General features: G+C 40.3%; 1 protein-coding gene across 2 annotated transcripts in view; it reads left to right on the plus strand.

Annotated features, from left to right (window-relative positions):
- The window catches only part of CEP290 (centrosomal protein 290), a 222,731-nt gene that overhangs the window by 174,459 nt on the left and 28,109 nt on the right, over positions 1-20,163 (plus strand). The window contains exons 40-45 of one of the 2 annotated variants that reach the window (XM_056574395.1): positions 4,155-4,280; positions 5,858-6,003; positions 8,619-8,774; positions 12,095-12,218; positions 15,072-15,206; positions 15,460-15,546. In XM_056574395.1, the coding sequence (XP_056430370.1) occupies positions 4,155-4,280; positions 5,858-6,003; positions 8,619-8,774; positions 12,095-12,218; positions 15,072-15,206; positions 15,460-15,546 (774 nt within the window). The remainder of the gene's footprint in view (positions 1-4,154; positions 4,281-5,857; positions 6,004-8,618; positions 8,775-12,094; positions 12,219-15,071; positions 15,207-15,459; positions 15,547-20,163) is intronic. The other variant, XM_056574396.1, reaches the window with a different exon arrangement.

Consider the following 20,163-nt stretch of genomic DNA (forward strand, 5'->3'; position numbering starts at 1 on the left):
CTATTCGTGTGTACAGTATCCTGCGCATATTTGATGCGCAGGATTTGAAGCTGTTTTTAGTCTTTTAGTTTACATTGAACTCCACAGCATTAAAGGAAATGTGTCCCCAAATTTTAATTTAGATTTTTTTTTTTTTAAAGGTTAAAGGAGTAGTCCAGTACAGGAAACGTATCCCCCTATCCTTAGGATAGCGGATAACTTCCTGTACTGGAGAACTCCTTTAAATACATTTTCAAATTTTTTTTTATATTTTTGGAAATATTTTAAAAAAAATTGTCACAAAATATGAAAAATGAGATAATTTGTCACATTTCCCACTTTTGACGAGCGGAGGGAGCTAACATGAGGAATGTGGTGAAGGCAAGCAACTTGCAAATTAACTACTGCAAATTTTGCTTCACCTGTCTACCTTCCTCTTGTGTCTATGTGCAAAATGAGGGGGGGCTTGTAGTTCACTGTGTGCACCATTTTGTTGGTGGTTGAAGAGTGGTAATATACAGACTGACAGATGTTTGTTCCCCACTGTCTGCCACTGTCAGGTGCTTGTTGCCCGCTGTCTGCTGATGCCAGGTGCCTGTTGCCCACTGTCTGCCAACCCCCCTCCATCCCCTGATCAATATTTTGGCAAAATGTGGTGATCTCCTAGATAATGAAAACAACAAAGAGAAAAAATGTAGTCACTTAGTGAATGTGGTATGTCAAAAATATGGAAAACTTTAAGGCAAAATAAAAATTACATAGAAGTGAAATAAAATACACAAGAAGGAATACTAACATCAACAAAAAAGGCAATATCACCAGGTCTGCATGCGAATAATATAAAGAGAATGAATACAGTAATTGGTCACAGTATAGCGGCTCAAGAAAATATTGCACACAGAAAAAAATAAAGTAGCAGCACGAGGATTAAAACAAGACATGTACAATACACTTGTCCCCCTAAAATGTGTATCTCAAATAGTATAGTGGTAAAAGCAAGCTATACATACCAAAAGGTGACTCAAGAATAGTGACAATGCAGAGGCCAGGATGGTGCCACTCCAATGTTGTGACACTTTACCTTAAATCTGTAGCTTCAAATCCTGTGCATGAAATATGCGCAGGATACTGTATGTGTGAATACACCCCGACATTGCATTCATCATCTACTAAGTTAGAAATCCCAAAAGCTTGCACCTGTTTCCACTTGGCTACTGCCAGATAAAAGCAGCCATGTTTTTCTAACCTGTACAACCCATGTAAGAAAAATGTCCTCAATATATATTATTCATTTTTTTTCCATTGTTTCCAACATAATTCATCAGCACCTACTGACCCAAAATGTGATGTTTATAGTTCATTGCCTAATGTTACAACCCATAGTTCAGCTTCTGCCTGCTGGTTGAGCATGCTCCAGCACTATGCGTTGTAGCAGAGTGCCCTATTTCTTTATGAAACAGCAGAGAATCTGAAAATGATGAACAGAGAACTAGAACAGGAACAAATAGTGAAAAGCTCAGCAGGGACAGTCAGGGGCATAATATAATATGCTAAAGAAAATAAAGACGTTCTCTTAAACAGCCAGCAGGATACAGAACAAAAAGAGCAGCCTCGGTATAGATGTCAGTAATGCATGATAGAAATTGTATAGTCTGTTACCCTCATGGGCTGCTGAAGCAATCCCCCTTTTTACTTCTCTGAAAAGAGTCACTTAGGGAGCAACAATGTGACAAAATGTAGTAATGATATATGTTTAGCATAGAGTATTATTGCTAGTCTCCTCTTTCCTCCACCTCTCCCTTCCTCGACCTACTGACTTACAGGGCTTGGCTTCCCGTACTGAGCCCTGTATGTCAAGGCAAGTAGGGGTGGGGGTGAGGGGGAGGCATGCATGCCACAGCTTAGCACTACCTTCTTGACACTTAAAGGGGTACTCCACTGTCCAGCGTTCGGAACATTTAGTTCCGAACACTGTGTGCGCGTGCTGCGGGATCGGCCATGCCCCTCGTGGTGTCAGGCTACGCCCCCTCAATGGCGATCCCTTTAAAACTGACACGTAAAAGTAGTCCTTCAGCATACTTTTCTTACCACGCCTGCTCCTTTCCATGCAGCTTGTTTTCTCACATCCCTACCCTATAGTTGTCACCACCATAGTGACAGGTTGTGTTTTAAATCAATATGAAGAAGAAAGCTGGAGGACTCCGGAAACCACTGGCAGGGAGATGGGGAAATAATAATTTATAAAAATATATGTTACAAGGTTTCCTTTTATGTTCTAAGTCCAGAATAAGATAAGGTTATTTGGATAAGCCTTTAAAGTGGGTTGATATAAAGTGCCACTTTGTCTTAAAATGCTTATTTAGAATATCCTGGGCTGTAATTTAGCAATAGATTATATATAATGTTATATTTATTAGGTAGCCAGATTATATTTCCACGCCTGAATCGGTAAACCAAAATTACCAAAAATAGAGGTAAATGTACACTTATTACTCACAGTGATATAGGTATAGAGAACAGCCTAGAATGTATGTTGGCATTCGTACAGTATTTACAGGCATGTTCTACTTACGGAACAATCTATGACCCCTGTTACTAATGTTACCAGTAGCTTTTATGCAGCGGAAGTTTAGCATTTCATTATGTCACTCTCTGTGGAGATATATTGCTTTGTTATGACAGAATTCTCCTTGCAGCACAACCACTTACTGATCTAACTCCTAGTGTTCGATTCCACAGGGTAAAACAGAAGTAAAACAAACACAGTTTGCCCCTTTTAACCCAAAGACATTATTTTGATAAGAAAATACTAATCACAGGTGACATCCAATGTGAGCGTTTAGAAACCGGCAAAGAAAGAAGAAAATTCTTGTTTATTCTTCCTAATTCTTTAATGCACATTAGTGGAGTCATTTTTAGCAGGTATCCTTTTAGGTGTATCAGATGTTCAAATTACTTTTCAGGAGCTGGCCTGGATGTACATTAAGGAATAGGTCTTATTTCATGCCTTTATTTATCTGGAATTTTCATTAATTATACCCATCAGTAGGCTCTGTATCTAATTGTCAGATTTCGCTAGTTTAGCTTTAGAGTGCATAGGGACTAGCTGCTGAGACAGGACAGGACATGCAGAAAACATGGAAACCTGTTCGCTTACCTCTCTCTAGCACACCCTCAAAGGAGCATCAGCTTGGAAAACATTATAGAGCAGTGTAAACTATGAATCCAGCTGTAGTGTGATCCAGTAATCCATCATCATCTGTCAGTATTTCTAGCACTCTCCTTGCTGCTCCTCTCCTTCTTCCTCAAACCCTCATTCAGACCTCCCCTAACCATAGACTTCAATAGGTAGTGTAAACTGATCCCTCAGTGACCTGAAAGTCTTTATCCTCTCTGCTCTACAGATTCCTTCAGTGATTTATCAATGACTGGACAAATGAGAAGGCATGGGGGGGGGGGGGGGGGGGATGATTCTGAACCAAGGATTCATAGTATTTGATATTCTCAGGGTTCCCCAAAAACTAGACTAGTGAGACATATCAGTAATACAGCATGATGAAGTGAGATCCTTACTTCTACCTCAAACCAAGTGAGTTACTGTGTCCGCAGTTTCTTGAGCGCAAAATGGTTGGGTGTCACTGGTTTAAAGGGGAATTGCTATCTTTGGCCAATAGATATCATGTGCCATACTTTGCTGTACCCATTGAAATCAATAGAAACAGCACTGGTATGCCACTATATATATCAACATACTGTTCTGCCAGTATGCCAAGAAATCCCCCAAATGTCGGCTACTTATCTGACGTGATCACTAGACTAAGCCACCACTTTATGGACAAACACAGTGACTGGGAATAACCCTTTAGGAAAACTAAAGCAAGTGCTTCATACCGCTGTAATGGGAATGATCATTCTGAAACAGAACAGTCTCACGATGGGGTTTATGACAATTTATGAATCTCTTCTACTTATTGATAAAATGACTGACTGTTAATACCTTCTTATTCTTTTATTCAGTTGCATAAAGAGCCCCTTACATACATAAAATACTTGTTAAAGCCTTTGGTGTGTTTTATCTTCAGCATTTCTCGAGGTGACATCAAACAAGTCTATTTCGTTTTTCCGACTCTTTCATTATGTAAATATTAGAGCTGGATGTCGACTATCTATTTCAGAGTAAGTCAGATCTGGAAAGTAAACAGAGCCTGATAGATGAACTTCAGAAGAAGGTTAAAAGACTAGAAGTGGAGCTGGAGAAAAAAACGGAGGAAGCGGAGCGAAAACCTGCACACGGAGATAAGGTTTGTTCAGATAGTCAATTACCCTTCATTTAGTGACGTAATTTAAAAACACAGAAAATTGCTTCTGATACCTCATCCCCTTCCTAAATAATATCAAATTGTAACCCTCATTCTTGTGTTTAGTTTTCTATTCTAAAACCTACTGAACTATATTTAACCCTTTGATCATGCCTTCCCCCAACTTCTTTTGTCTAGACTACAGATTTAGCTTTAGATTAAGCCATATGATGGCACATAATATTATGGCAATCACTTAAAGTGTACCAGTCAATAAAAATAAAAAATAAACGTTTTTACATGTCTCAGAGACATAAAAAAATGAGGCTCCGACCAGTCGTTAGAACAAGCAGAGTGAAGGAACCTCTGTCCAGCCTTACTGGACTGCTTACAGACATATACAGGAGCCACTTTAATCACTGTGAGCCAGGGATTAAAGTGCATAACAGTGTGCTTCTCCACACTTATTCTAATGATTGATTAGTCCCAGAAACGTTGTATATGTTTTTGGCATTTCAAAAAATGATTATTATATATATTTTTTAAGATGAGTACACTTTAAAGGGGTATTACAGTTTCAGTAAATTAAAAGCTATGCAATTTTCCAGGATGCTTTCTCAAGGTTTTTTAAGAGCTCTGCTTGCTGTCATTAAAGGGGTACTCCACTGAAAAGAAAAAATGTTTTAATCAACTGGTGCCAGAAAGTTAAGCAAATTTGTAAGTTACTTCTATTTAAAAATCTTAATCCTTCCAGTACTTAGCAGCTGCTGTTTACTACAGAGGAAGTTCTTTTCTTTTTGAACTTCCTTTCTGTCTGACCACAGTGCTCTCTGCGGACATCTCTGTCCATTTTAGGAACTCTCCAGAGTTGGAGTAAATCCCCATAGCAAACCTATTTTGCTCTGGAGAGTTCCTATCATGGACAGAGGTGTCAGCAGAGAGCACTTGTGCTCAGATAGAGAGGAAGTTCAAAAAGAAAAATCCTTCCTCTGGAGCATACAGTAGCTGCTTAGTACTGAAAGGGTTTTAAGATTTTTTAATGGAAGAAATTTACAAATCTGTTTAACTTTCTGGCATCCGTTGATTAAAGAAAAAAGTTTTCCAGTGGAGTACCCCTTTAAGTAGGAACCTCCAATGTTTTATTCCAGCACATACACATTTTTCCTGGTTATATGACACATGGGTGCACGGATCATCATATCACTGATAACTGTACAGTGCCAAACATGCAACAAGCCATGAACTCGTGTGCCCATCAGTTTATAGTTTTAAACCCCTGCAGTTTTTTTGAGCCAAATATAGGGGTGGTTCCAAAAGAGAATAATCTGCCTTAAAGTTTTTTCCTTTTCTGTCATTTTGGATCCACTTCTGGCTTTGACTAAAAATAATATGTGTGACTCCAGCCTTATATTACTAAATGGATGTGCATAGGTAAACCGTTTTTACAGGTGAGGTCCTTGAGAATACCCCTTGGGACTGTAATTTACCTCAAACGTATAGCACTACCTGTCTTTTTCTATCTGAACAATACTTATGTAATTATGCAGAATTGTTGGATAATATTTCTTTTCTCACTTTAGAGCTCCAAAGAAGAGATTGTAAGGTGGGAAGAAGGCAAGAAGTGGCAGAGTAAATTAGAGGGCATGCGTGGCAAGCTAAGAGATAAAGAGAAAGAAGTGGAGACTCTGACAAAACAGTTGACAACACTCAAAGACGTATATTCCAAGTGCGTTCTGTGGGCAGGTTTATTGCACAGCATTTATAAAAGGGGTTCTCTTTTTACAGTCAAATACTGTAGTCTAGTCCCACTTCCAGAGATGTTTTGCATATTTTTCACATTGAATGGTTTCAACCATATAAAGAAATTGCCTCCTTTATTGCACATATGAATGATCTTCCTTTACAGTGCACAATTCCATTTGGTGCCCCAAACAGGAATTTGGGATTTTAGCTGTTCAGTATTAGTGCACTAATACCTTTTAGATATAGAGCATATGATTGATATAATAGGTTCTCTTACTTAACCCTTAGAGGACACACAACATACATGTATGTCCATGTGCCCTGGGACTTGGCGCACAGCGACCTACATGCCTGAAACGGTGATTGTAACGGTGGTGAGACCTTATGGATAAATGGGATTCCGCTGTTAACCCTTTAGATGCTATGATTAATACCATTCACGGAATCTAAGGTATTGCGGAGGTGTGAACAAACACATCGGACGACCCGTGATGCACCGCGTGTGTAAATGTCCAAACTATTTAAATGAAATGTTAATGATCCCGTACGGTGAATGGCGTAAACATAAAAAATAAAAAAAAAAAAAAAGGTCAAAAATTGCTGCTTTTAGTCACATCACAGCCCACCAAAAAAAAATAATAATAAAAAGTAATCTCAAAGTCACATATACGCAAACGAAGTATCAATAAAAACTACATATAGCAGTGCAAAACAGGAGCCCTTAACAGCACTGTATACAGAAAATGAGAAGGTTATAGGTGATCAGATTAGGGCAATGTTAAAAAAAAAAGAAAAGTTCAAGTTTTTTTAAAAGCAGTACATTAATACAAAGCATGTAAACATGGGCATCATTTTTATAAATGTTTATGCCAGTCATTGGGCACGGAGCGGAGATATCCAGTGGTGAACAACTTATCCCCTATCCTAAGGATAGGGGATAAGTTGCAGATCACGGGGGGTCCGACCGCTGGGGCCCCCCCACTATCTCCTGTACGGGGCCCCAACAGCCCGCGGGAAGGGGGCGTGTCGACCCCTGCACGAAGCGGCGGCCGATACGCCCCCTCAATACATCTCTATGGCAGAGCCGGAGCGCTGCCTTCGGCAATCTCCGGCTCTGCCATAGCGATGTATTGAGGGGGCGTGTCGGCCGCTGCTTCATGCGGTGGTTGACACCCGCTATCTGGCCGGAGAGCCTGGCCCCCGTACATGGAGATCGCTGGGGGCCCCAGCGGTCGGACCCCCAGCGATCTCAAACTTATCCCCTATCCTTAGGATAAGGGATACGTTTTTCACCACTGGATTACCCCTTTAAGGGGTTGAAGGGTGTTGTTTTTGAAGATAGATTCCTATTAAAGCTGTGTGTACCTTTTGGTTATTTTTCATGCTCCAATTTAATATTAAGCAACTTAGACCCAGGTGAAAGTATTCTGTTTGTTTGTATAGCTCTTATTTCAAGCTATGTGCACCAGGGTGATGTAACTACTATACAATAGTTACTTTGCAAACAATGACTGATTCTGCAGGCATGCATTACTCCCTAATATACTTTGGAGCACTGTAGAGGATCTGAGTTCTCAACAGGTCAGTATTATTAACACGGAGTGTGTTTTATATTACTGAAAAGACTTTTTAGCTGCATTTTCTTTCATAAACCAGAGCTTGCAGTGCAATGTCAGTGTGAGAATAATTTGGAAAGGTAACAGGCACACAGAGGCTGATGCTTTGGGAGAGAGACATGCTACACAGACAGGGAACACCCACTGAGCTCTGAACTTGCATCTCCAAAAGCAGACATGCCAGAGAAAGTAAGCAATAAAGAGATCATGGGATTTTAAACCTCTCCTAGCATATCTTATTGGAAAGATGCAGGTCTGTTCATATATGTGTAGATTGTGATCAAATCACCTGTTTTTGTTGTTGTTGTTTGTTTTTCTGTTACTTAAGCTCCAAGCTTGAGAGCCTGTCTTGATAGTGTAATCCACCTATTCCCTTAAAAGGGGTTTCTGGCACTTACCTCCCTTGCTCCTGCTGTCAGATCTTCTGGACAGCGCTTTGCTCTCTTTCTGCCATTTTCTGATGAAGTCTTTCTTCCCCACTCAGCTCTGTAAGTGGCTTGGTTGGGAAAAGGAAATAATTGGAAACCGGCAGAACGGGAGCACAGCGGGACCAGAAGATCCAACAGTGGGTGTAGTGGGGGAGAAGGGAGGTAAGTATGTGCTCTACCACTGGACAGGAGGCAGTACAAAGTTTTCTATTTGGTTAAAAAAAAAAAAACATTTAATTACCTTTATCACACTAATCGATCCTGCAAAAAAAATAAATAAAATAAGCCCTTATATGGGTGTGTAGATTAAAAAATAAGATTAGTGTCTATTAAATTGCGAGGAGGAGAAAAACGAAAGTGCAAAAACGAAAATTGGTCTGGTTCTTAAGGGATTACAAGGAAAATTCAGCAAAAACAACAGTCTCTGAACCTATACCTAATATGTATTTTGATTTTGATATCTAAATATACCGTTTATAATATAATATTGTTTTCCCTTTTTTTTTTTACTGTATTCTTTTAAGTGCTAATAAGTGTTTGTATTCTGTTTATAGAGCTGACCAGGAGAAAATAGTGTTACAAAAGAAACTAAAATCTCGTGGTGTAACTGTGGATCAAGTAGTGGGAGTAAGAGCTGTGGAGTCTGAAAGAGAAATTGAAGAACTCCGGAAAAAGAATATTGATTTAGAAAATGAAATTTCTTACATGAAGTATGGGCCATTTCTATACACATTTTTTTTTACAATTCTTGATATCGGCTAAGGTCAAGTAGAACAATATTGTGGTTGAAATGCAGTGTTATTTTATTCCTTTAAAAAAATCTTCTGAATTAGCCATACACCTTAGGAAGAATAAGAAAACTGATATATAGGCATGTAGGAAAATAGTCAGTAGAATTTTATTTGATTTAATTTCTATACATGTTTATTCTGAATTTAGGAGACTAGTAGGAGGTCCTAATCACTGAATTACAGATATCACTGTGTGCATGCTTATGTAGGGAATACTGTCAATCATTGAGTGAGACCGCCCTTTGCACCGCAAAGCACAGAATAAGGATATCAATCAATCAATAAGTGTGTGCCTAAATTTGTTACAAGTTATATTGAATCTTATATCAATCTACATATCTTCGGCTGTATAGCAGGGTGCTAACAGATTGGACTGCATATTCATGGTGGCAGAGTTCCTTTAAATATACTGTATATACTTAGAAGTGGAGAATGCGACATAAAGGGAACCCAAGCTGTCACCAGCTCTCAGCAGTGTGATATCTTCATTGCATTTTCACACCCCACTATCTTGGAATCCAATCCAGAAAGCGACATACAAATTCTCTGAAATTCTCAGCCCTTGGCATCTGTTACTCACTGGTCTACCTTTCACAAAGTGTAACATTATTAAACATAAATAGCAGATTTGTACACAACACTAAAATGTGCTTATTACTTATCCTGTATTATAAGGAGTTAAAGTTTTGAGAGTTTGAAAGAGAAGGAAAATAGAAGTCACCTTGAAATGCCACAGTCTATATGAAAGAGCTTGGATTGCTGCTTTGAGCTTTTATATATTCCTTAGTGACTTGTATAATCTACATCTCACGGTAGGCATACATTAGCCTACATCTTGTCCTTTTAACAATTGTACCCACAGAGATGTCTGAAGCAGTGCAGAATTCATACATGACATTGGAATGAAATCTAACAGTAGATGGCATTTGGAAATAATGATGTATCGCTAATATGTATGGTTTTTCAACATCACTGTACCTATTTGCATTTGTAATATTTACGTGCTTCTTCTATTGAGCATAGATATACATATAAAGTCTGTCTGAATAATTCAAGCAGTCCCATTCATATTAAATTCCTACAAAATTTTTAGTTTTGTTACATCATAGTAAACCCTATAACTACCTGTGCAATAAAGCAATAAAAGCCAGCATACTTCCTTTACCTGCTTCCTCAGCACTGCAGCATTCAGTGACATCCTGGCAGGGTTGGCAAGGTCGGTAAGTGTGCAGGTTATTGTTTTTATTGCAATTGATGTTTTATTGCAATAGGTTTTTCTGGAAAACCTCTTTAATACAGCTGTTATTGAGCCCCTAGCCCCTAAGAGTCCTCTCCATAGTGTACAGCTTTTTCTTATCCTCTCTATTTCAGTGGGCAGGACCAGAGCTAGGCTGTTCGTCAGTAGTACACATACATGGACTTTCTTTCCCGGACTTCTCTGACCAGGACACCTACTTACAAGCCCACCTCCTCTTTGACATGTCTGGATGGCGATGTCAGAGAGGAGGGACACTGCTTAGACTGAACAGGCTGGCACTGTGTCTGGGGTTGATATACACTAAAGTAGTATAGATGCCATGTGGAGGGGCTAGTTATTGAGGTATTGGGCTTGCATGGTGCTTTGTGAGCGGAAAAGAAAATAGAGAGGCATGAGGATCACAGCACTGGGAAAGGAGTTGTACCACAACAGCAGCCCTGATCTAAGCAATGAAATGCTAATGATGATTATGGCCAGGAGCTGCCAGACAAAAGGCAGGGGGAGATTACATTTAGGCATCACTATGTAAATAGTACTAACACTTCAGTTTTTTCAGACTACTTTCCCATTTTTGGGGGATAATAAAATAATTAACAAATAAGTTAAGAATCATATAGGCTATCTGATGGAGCTGATATGACAGGGATCATGAAAGTTATATTTTCTGTAATCTTCTCAATTTTGCAAAACATATATAAGGCTGGGTTCACATCACGTTTTCTCCCATACGGGAGCGCATACGACAGGGGGGAGTTGAAACCTCGCGCTCCCGTATGCTCGTTTTTGCGCCGTATGTGCTTTTACAACCGGACCTAAAACCGTGGTTGACCACGGTTTTAGGTCCGGTTGTTAAAGCGCATACGGCGCAAAAATGAGCCGACCGGACCGAACGTTTCACTCCAGCCGGCTCATTGAAATGAATTGCATACGGGAGCATGAGGTTTCAGCTCCCCCCTGCCCCCCCTAATAAAGTTAAATAAATGCATTGCACATGGTTTTACACGAGTAATGATAATAGCATCCAGTCCAGTAGTTACTTGATAAAGTTAAGTTCAGTGACCACATCTACTAATGTCTCAAACACTGAGCATACAGTCTTAGAAACATTGGAAGATGCAGCAACTTGACTGTGACAAGTTACCATTAGAAGTTACTTTACTATGGACATTGCATCACCTGAGGCAGTGGGTTTCCAGAGAAGCGGCATGTGCACAATAGTTAAAGAAAGCATGTTGTAGTATAAACCAAAAAATATCCCTTAATCTAGCATATGTATTTTCAATTATCTGAGATTAACATAAAGGGCACAGGATTAAATGTGATATTTTGTGACCCTTGCATAAAGTCGCTGCACACATTATACACATAGTAAAAAGAAAAAACGGACTTTCCTTTTGTAATTGGTTTAAGAATAACAGCTGAAATGCATCACTGGAATTAATCTGCCAGGTTAATGTGTGAAGAATCGAGGGTCCTGGAGACTCTCGAGATAATTAGAGGCATTACACATGGATGCACAATGTAATAATGTGGTTGGGAAGGCCTAACCTCTGCGTACAAGCAGGGAAATATATTATTGTTAACCTTGTAGCAAAGGATGAAGAAAAACACTGCACTTCTTTCTCAGTCGAGCAGGATTACAAGTTTTTTCACTTAGAAGAAGGTGTTAAGACTATAAAATGAGTTTCATAATCACTCCAACTCTAGGGAAGCATTAAACAAATCCAGAGAACATATATGTCCATAAAAAGACAAAATTACCAAGGTAATATATATTAGAAATATGTATTAGAAATATAAGGCCATATATACAGTTTAGGTGAAAACTCCTGTTTGTAAACCAAATGGTGAACCAAAGAAGAAAATGTTGTCTCAGATAAATCAAATAAGGTTGTCTACTTCTAATTTTTTTAAATATTATTCACTGTTATACTCTTTAATTCTAAATTATGTGATTTGTTTTATGTGTTTTTTCCCATAGAACAAAGCAGGCTTTACCACGTGATTCAGTGGTGGATGAACTGCATTTAAAAAATCAATATCTGCAAGAAAAGATCCAAGTATTGGAACGCCAGCTTTCGAGGGACAGCCTTTCAAGGCCCTCTGTAAGTATTGTGATATGTATGGCTTGCTGAAATGATTTAGATTGTGGTTTTGAAGTGTTTTGTTTACTGTTCTCTATGTACCGTTGCTTAGCATCGATTCATACTCGACCATCAGTAAATATTTACTAATAAAAATATATGCAGAGGCCTACAGCAACCATTTTTTTTTTATTTACTGATAAAACAGGAATTATTTTTAAAATCTAGTATATTAGTCTTTTAAAGAGGACCTGCATTGTCCTCTGAAAATTCCAGCTGTCAGCATCACCTACCTCTAACCTATTTTAGAGTTACATCAAATATGCTAATTAGGACCTAGACCACATTAGCGTCTCCGCTGGTCACTGTTCTTAAGTGGCCACAGCACATGCTGCTAAACTAAAACAGTTGTCACTGGGCCATTTGAAATTGGCAAGCTGTGATTGCTGCAAATACTTCTGATGAGTGAGGCCTCTGATGTTGCACTGAGGAGGATATCACTCATCGGACCTGTGCTACGCCTGCGCCAGAACTGCTCTAACAGGTATAGGCCTGGTGAGTAATGGTATGAAGGGGAATTAAGTAGCAGGGAACAAGGGGAGGAATGAAGTGGCACAGGGAGTGATTAGGGGTAATGAAGTGGCATAGGGGGTGATAAGAGGGAGTAATAAGGTGACTCAGGGAGTGATAAGGGTGGAATGAAGTGACACAAGTGTTGATTAAGTGGCATGGGAAGAATGAAGGGGAAAATGAAATGGCACAGGAAATGATGAAGAGGGGTATGAAATGGCACAGGGGGATAGCAGCCTCATTTGTAATGCTGATACTGGTATCACATTGGGCATTGTAAAAAGAGTGTCACCAACATTAAAAGTTTAGAAAGATTTGGCCTAGACTGTCAACTTGGCAGTGACCACCACTCGGGTATCAAAGGGGAGAATGCTTAGGCTCACACCCCATTGACAAGTTAGAAGTGGTGAGCATCTCCATGACAGTCTGTACACTGTAACATTATCCAAAGACTGTCAAAGGGACAGTCACCGCTGTCCACTGGGGGTGAAAGTGAGTGCTCAGTTTAGAACCAAATTAGTATGTTCGGATGCAGTAGGTTGGGGAAGGTTGCAGTGGTTTAGGAAATAGAAAAGGTACAAGAACCTTAAGACGTGCATGTTGACAGCTACATTTTTCAAAAGACATCACAGATCTTCTTTAAGGCTATGTTTACATATGTGTATTTTGCGCTGCTGATTTAGCAACCCATTGACTTCAATCAGTAGCAAAATATGCATGTGTGAACACACCCTAAAGGGAAAACCTGTTCTGGCAGATGTGAGTGTAAATGAACTCCTACTACATTAGAAAAGGATCAGAAAAGCATCTTACCACAGGAAGAAGACAACTGTGTCCTATATATGTTTAATCTTTTCTATAGGAGTTCAAAAAGTAGATGTGTTGACATATTTTTAGTTATGTACTGTATGATTATACCACAACTTGAGAACAACAAAATTTGAACTTGAAAGTGGTACTTAAGGGAACACAATGTATCCCCTATCCACAGGACAACGCATTTCTACAATAGTGAATAACTGAACTATTCTTCATACACTACAATGTTAAAGAAATGTTGTATAATTGTAAACTTCACAACATTTTGTCCACTTGTTATATTCAACCGCCCCTAGCATAACCAACACGCACAAAGCAACAGACTTAGACATTTGCCAGACCATTTTCTTTCTAAAGGAATAATGCAGTGAGCAGGGTAGAAACATGTCCTGTCATATACATGCTTCTTAATTTCTCTTTTTTTGTATACAATATTGATACATGTTGCATCTCAGAATGTAGAGGAAGATACAGAAAAGGCCACTTATCTTTCTCGTGACAACAAAACTTGTGAACCAAAAAATGCATTGACTCCTAACACAAAAAGGAGCCTCTTTAAAAGAACAAAAGGAAAGAAAACAATTGGACTGGAGGATGATTTTGACAGTGCAGAGGAGCACATAAAAATGTTGTCATCCTGTGCTACGCAGAACATAGAGACAAATGCTGAAGATCGTGTGGATGTCTCGAATCCTTGTCTGGCTGTACATTATCCAGATAATGCCTCCACTGTAGCAGGAAGTGAATCTGCTTCAGATCTAGGTGATGAATTGGCTGTTTGCAGTAGAACAGAAAATGCAACAAGTTCTAGAACCCCAGGTACAACCTCACCAGTCAGCAACACCCTTTCCCCAAGATCATGTGATGCATCAGTGTCTGCCAATGAAGCACACTCTTCCAGACCAGGGGATACATCACTTCCTGTTAGTACAACAGCAACCCCAGGGCTGGGTGACGCTTCAGGAATTGGAAGCACACAAGCTATCGACGAACAGGAGTCTATTGGTGACATTGCCTGTCAAAATACCCTTGACCTGTTATCCAGTAAACCCAGCACAACAAATGCAACTCAAGAAACTGAGGAAAGGCAACATGTCAATGAAGAATGTCTGAGTATAAATGGAGAGACAAGGGAGGAAAAGCTGATTGAGATGAATTCTACAACCTGCAATGCCAAAAGTACTATTCCTTCCTCTAATGTTAATGAAAATGTGTCACTTATGAGTGGAAAGGATGCAACTGAGAATGACTACGTGAAGAAACTGAATATGGGTTCAGATCTCAATGCTCTGCAGGTGTGAGAGTCTTTCTTCCATATCCAAATCTTTTATTCAGTAGTTGGCTATAGTTTATCCTTTAGCAGTAGGTAGGTCTCTGGCCCTGCTCATCTAGTTGTGTCCTGAAGTTATACCCAGTGTGTAGAAAACTCATTATAGTGAAGTAAATAATGTAGTTTACTCTAAAGGTTTTTTTTGTTTCCACTAGACATCAGGTGTAGGATCAGAGGCCCCATCAAGCAGAGAAATGGAACTACAGAAGGAGAATTTGAGACTATCTGCTGAAAATGTTGAGCTGCACTTTCAACTGGAGCAGGCTAATAAAGACTTGCCACGTTTAAAGGTATTGTGGGAATTTAAGGAGGAGTTAGCACGTTCCTGAGCTCATCTTATTCCTCATCATTAACACTTTTATCCGCCAGTTTTGATATAGCACTCTTTATCCATGAATCACATTTGACTTTTAAAATCCTTTTCAAGTTTTATTTTATGTCAGCCCCAGTGTTGTTGTTAAAAAAAAAAAAAAAAAAAAAAAAAAAAAGAGAGAGAGAACCATTCTGATAACAAACAATATCTGTTCATATTTGACTTTTTAGGATCAAATAGAAAATTTTAAGGAAATGTGTGATCTTCTTAAAAAAGATAAACTGGAAGCAGAACGTAAACTTGGAAATGTCAGAGGGGTGAGTGTTGTCTTGCAAAAATTATTTTAAACAGTGTCCACGCATACCCTATTACCTTACCGTACTAGTCATAAAGAACTAGATCACAAAGAAAAGATCAGTTGAAGGACATCTGCAGCAAAAGACAACTTATCCCCTAGCCACAGGATAAGGCATAAGTGTCTGATCTCCCAAACGGGGCCCCGCATTGCTGCTCTATGTAAGCAGCTTATGTGCGCAGTGCCGACCTCTCTGTGGTCGACGGTGCGCCCCCTCCCCATACAGTTCTATGGGAGAGGCAGGCAGGGACGAACACTGCATCCCCGCCTCTCCCATAGAGATACATGGAGGCGTGACGGCCGCGACGTCACTCTGCGGCTGCACACCTCCTGCACGGAAGAGCTGTGGCCCCATGCAGGAGATCACGGGGGGTCCCAGTGGTCAGACACTTATCCCCTATCCTGTGGATTGGGGATAAGTTGTCTTTTGCTGCAGATGTTCTTTAACCACTTCTATTACTCGTATAAAAAAAAAATAAAAAGTGCAGCAAAACACTGACTGATATTTGGTATCAGCCAATTAAAAGGGGTACTCCGCCCCTAGACATCTTATCCCCTATCCAAAGGACAGGGGATAAGATGTCTGATCGCGGCGGTCCTGCCACTTGGGACCCCCACAATCTCGGCTGTAGCACCCCGCTGTCATCACTGCACAAAGCAAACTCATCATCCATGAGGGATCAGTCAGGTACTGCAAGTCTACGGGAGGGGGCGTCCACTCCCATAGATTTGTATTAAGGGGGCGGGCTGTGATGTCACACGGGGGCGGAGCTTTGAGGCACAATGCTCCGACCCCTGTATCGCCCGTCATTACGCACAGAGCGAGTCTGCTCTGTGCAGTAGTGATAGTGGGGTGCCGCAGCCAAAATCATGGGGGACCCCAGTAGGGTACCCCCTTTCAGGTAATTCAGTGAGGGTCTAAAAAATACTTATACAGGTGAATCACTTGAAACTGTATGCAATCCTTTTAAATAGTAAAATGTGTTTTAGTCCATGTGTAGAGGTTTTGTTTCGTGTAGGGGTTTCATCTGTTTTGGGCTTCACATATAATTTTGTATTTACAGTAGGCCGAGTACTATGTATAATTATATATTAAGGGTCCGTTCACATGGGCTGATTTAATTAAGATATAGGAGTTTGTTTCCCCCTGCCAGTTTGAACCAGCGGAATTTCATCAGTGAAAAATCTGCTGCAGACCTCATTGGAGTCAACCTAGCTGTGTATTTTATCATTGATCTACCAGCATAAAATAAGCAGTAGAAAAAAATAAAATAAAAAAAAAAAAACGGCAGAAAATCAGCTGCAGAAAATACATAGCAAAATATGCACACTTGTCGACTACATTGACTACTGATATACTGAGACTAAAGCATATCATATATATATAAATATATATTTCTGATTGTATTTCTTGTATTTTCTGCATCTAATTATGGGACAGCTCTTGCCTTAGGGTCTTTACAGCAGCACAGCAACCCTATGGGCTTATTATTGGTGCTGTCCTGTAGGATATAATAATTAAAAATAGAAAGAACAGAGAAAACTTTAAAGCAGTACCTGACTGATCCCTCACCGTTGATGTAGACTCCCTGGTCCCTTTTTGGGCAGCCCAGTTAACCAATCACTGGCCAGAGCAGTGATCTACCTCAGTGGGCAATTTCTTGTGTTGAGACAGAAACCAGGAAGTGGAGATCAGCGGGGACCTGAGCATACTCAAAATAGCACTGGCAGGGTATTGGTGAGTTGGCAGGGTGTCCGTATTTATTTATTTAGTAGTTTTTACCCCTGTTCCTCACTTTTTGAATTTTATCTTGTAGCCAATCCTTTTACAACAGTATTCTGGAGATAATTTATTGACATCTATGGTAGGGTTTGTGGGCATGCTATGTGCCCTGTGGCCAAAACACTGGGTTGAGGAAAAGTGAGCTTACTTCACTTCTCCTGAATAGCAGGTGTGGCCCACCCTCTGAAAAGTTTAACAAGACAGTAAAACAGGAACTAAATAGTGGGAAACAGCTGTTAGACACTGGATCTGAGAAGACAGTTATTAAAATTGTAACATAGTAACATAGTTCATAAGGTTGAAAAAAAGACCAGAGTTGATCAAATTCAACCTATAACCCTAATGAATCCCTACTGAGTTGATCCAGGGGAAGGCAAAAAAAAACCTTATACTCGAGGTAAAAATTCCTTCCCGACTCCAAATATGGCATCAGAATAGATCCCTGGATCAACCTTCTGTCCCTATAGATCTACAATCCATAACCTGTAATGTTATTATTCTCCAAAAAGGCATCCAGACCCCTTTTAAATTATTTTACAGAGTTCACCATGACCACCTCCTCAGGCAGAGAATTCCACAGTCTCACTGCTCTTACAGTAGAGAACCCCCGTCTGTGGTTGTGTAGAAACCTTCTTTCCTCTAAACGTAGAGGATGCCCCCTTGTTATAGATACAGTCCTGGGTATAAATAGATCATGACAGAGATCTCTGTACGGTCCCCTGATATATTTATACATAGTTATTATGTCTCCCCTAAGCCTTCTATTTTCTAAACTAAATAAACCTAATTCTGAAAATCTTTCTGGGTACTGTAGTCCTCCCATTCCCCGTATTACCCTGGTTGCCCGTCTTTGAACCCTCTCCAGCTCCACTATATCTTTCTTGTACACTGGTGCCCAGTACTGTACACATTATTCTTTGTGTGGTCTGACTAGTGATTTGTACAGTGGTAGAATTATTTCCTTGTCGTGGGCATCTATGCACCCCATGATTTTATTAGCCTTGACAGAAGCTGCCAGACACTGGTCACTACAGCTAATTTAACTAAGACTCCGGAGTCCTTTTCCACATCAGTCGTCCCAAGTGTTCTCCCACTTAATACATAATCCCAGTCCGGATTTTTCCTCCCCATGTGCATTACCTTACATTTATCAGTGTTGAACCTCATCTGCCACTTCCCAGCCCAAACCTCCAACCTATCCACATCCATTTGTAACAGTTCACTGTCCTCTATTGTGTTTACCACTTTACAGAGTTTAGTATCATCTGCAAAGATTTCTACTTTACTATTCAACCCCTCCTCAAGGTAATTAATGATTATATTATATAGAATTGGACCCAAGGCTGACCCCTGTGATACCCCACTAGTAACAGTCACCCAATCAGAATAAGTACCATTAATAACCACCCTCTGTTTCCTATCACTGAGCCTGTTACTTACCCACTTAAACACATTCTCCCCGACCCCCCCCCCCCCAGCCCGATCCCTCTCATTTTATGCACAAACCTTTCATGTGGAACTGTATCAAATGTTTTGGAAAAATCCAGATATATACGACATCCAGTGATTGCCCCTGGTCCAGTCTGGAGCTCACTCCTCATAAAAGCTGATCAGGTTAGTTTGCCTGGACCGATCCCTCATAAAGCCAAGCTGATATGGAGTCATACATTTATTTTTATCAAGATATTCCAAAATAACATCTCTTAGAAAACCCTCAAACAATTTACACACAACCAAGGTTAAACTAACAGGTCTGTAATTCCCAGGGTCACCTTTTGGCAACACATTTGCCATGCGCCAGTCCTGGGGAACCTTCTTTGTCACTATAGAGGAAGTCGAGGGTAATAGAAAATTACCGGGTGCCAGGCGTGATCCACAGCAGTGAAAGAGTTTGCAGGCAGACGTGGATAAAAAGGTATCTTTATTCAGCCGGTAACACAGACGTGTTTCGAGGTAGCAACCTCTTTTTCAATGTGAACAATGGCTTTACACAGAGTAGTGTGAGTGAGCAGCCCTGGCAGCAACAGAGCGCAAACACTTCAGTGCGCACTGCTGACAGCTGACATCGCTGGCCGTTCTATGCATCATATGCACACTATTTAATATTTTAACTGTTTCATTTTCCAACATACACTAACGACATCAACATTGTATATTAAAAGAATAGTCTCTTTTTAATTGAATTTCAGAACTTTTACTATGAATATGTTGTATAACCTGTTACGTCGGGTATCCCTGCCCCCTGACGTCAGGAGCCGTTGGCGCCGTTTTTAGTATTTTAAACCTGTCACTCGCACTACTCAGTGTAAAGCCATTGTTCTTATTGAAAAAGAGGTTGCTACCTCGAAACGCGTCTGTGTTACCGGCTGAATAAAGATACCTTTCTCGATCGGCTCCATTGGGGGACACAGACCATGGATGTATGCTGCTGTCTCTAGGAGGTTTGACACTATGGCTCCTCCCAGCAGGATATACCCGCCTCCAGGCCCTGAGCTAATCAGTTTTAGCTTCGTGTCTGAAGGAGGTGGACATGGTCTGGAATTCTCCAGACCAGGTCTTATGTTTTATTATTTTCCTAGTTAGGGATGTGTTAGTTTTTTATTCCTTTTTCTTTCATGTTTTCAGGTGGGGACTCAGGAACTGCGGCTCACTGTTTCCCCATTGCAATTGAGGGGGCACAGACATTGCATATATGTGCTGTTAACCCCCTCTCGCCAACGGTCAGCGCCTGGGGTTGTACCTCATGGGTCCGGGTCCCCCTATTCCCTGCTCGCCTCGCTTGCACATGGTAGCTCG

Source organism: Hyla sarda, chromosome 4 (genome assembly GCF_029499605.1).
Source record: "Hyla sarda isolate aHylSar1 chromosome 4, aHylSar1.hap1, whole genome shotgun sequence".
Lineage (NCBI taxonomy): Eukaryota > Metazoa > Chordata > Amphibia > Anura > Hylidae > Hyla > Hyla sarda.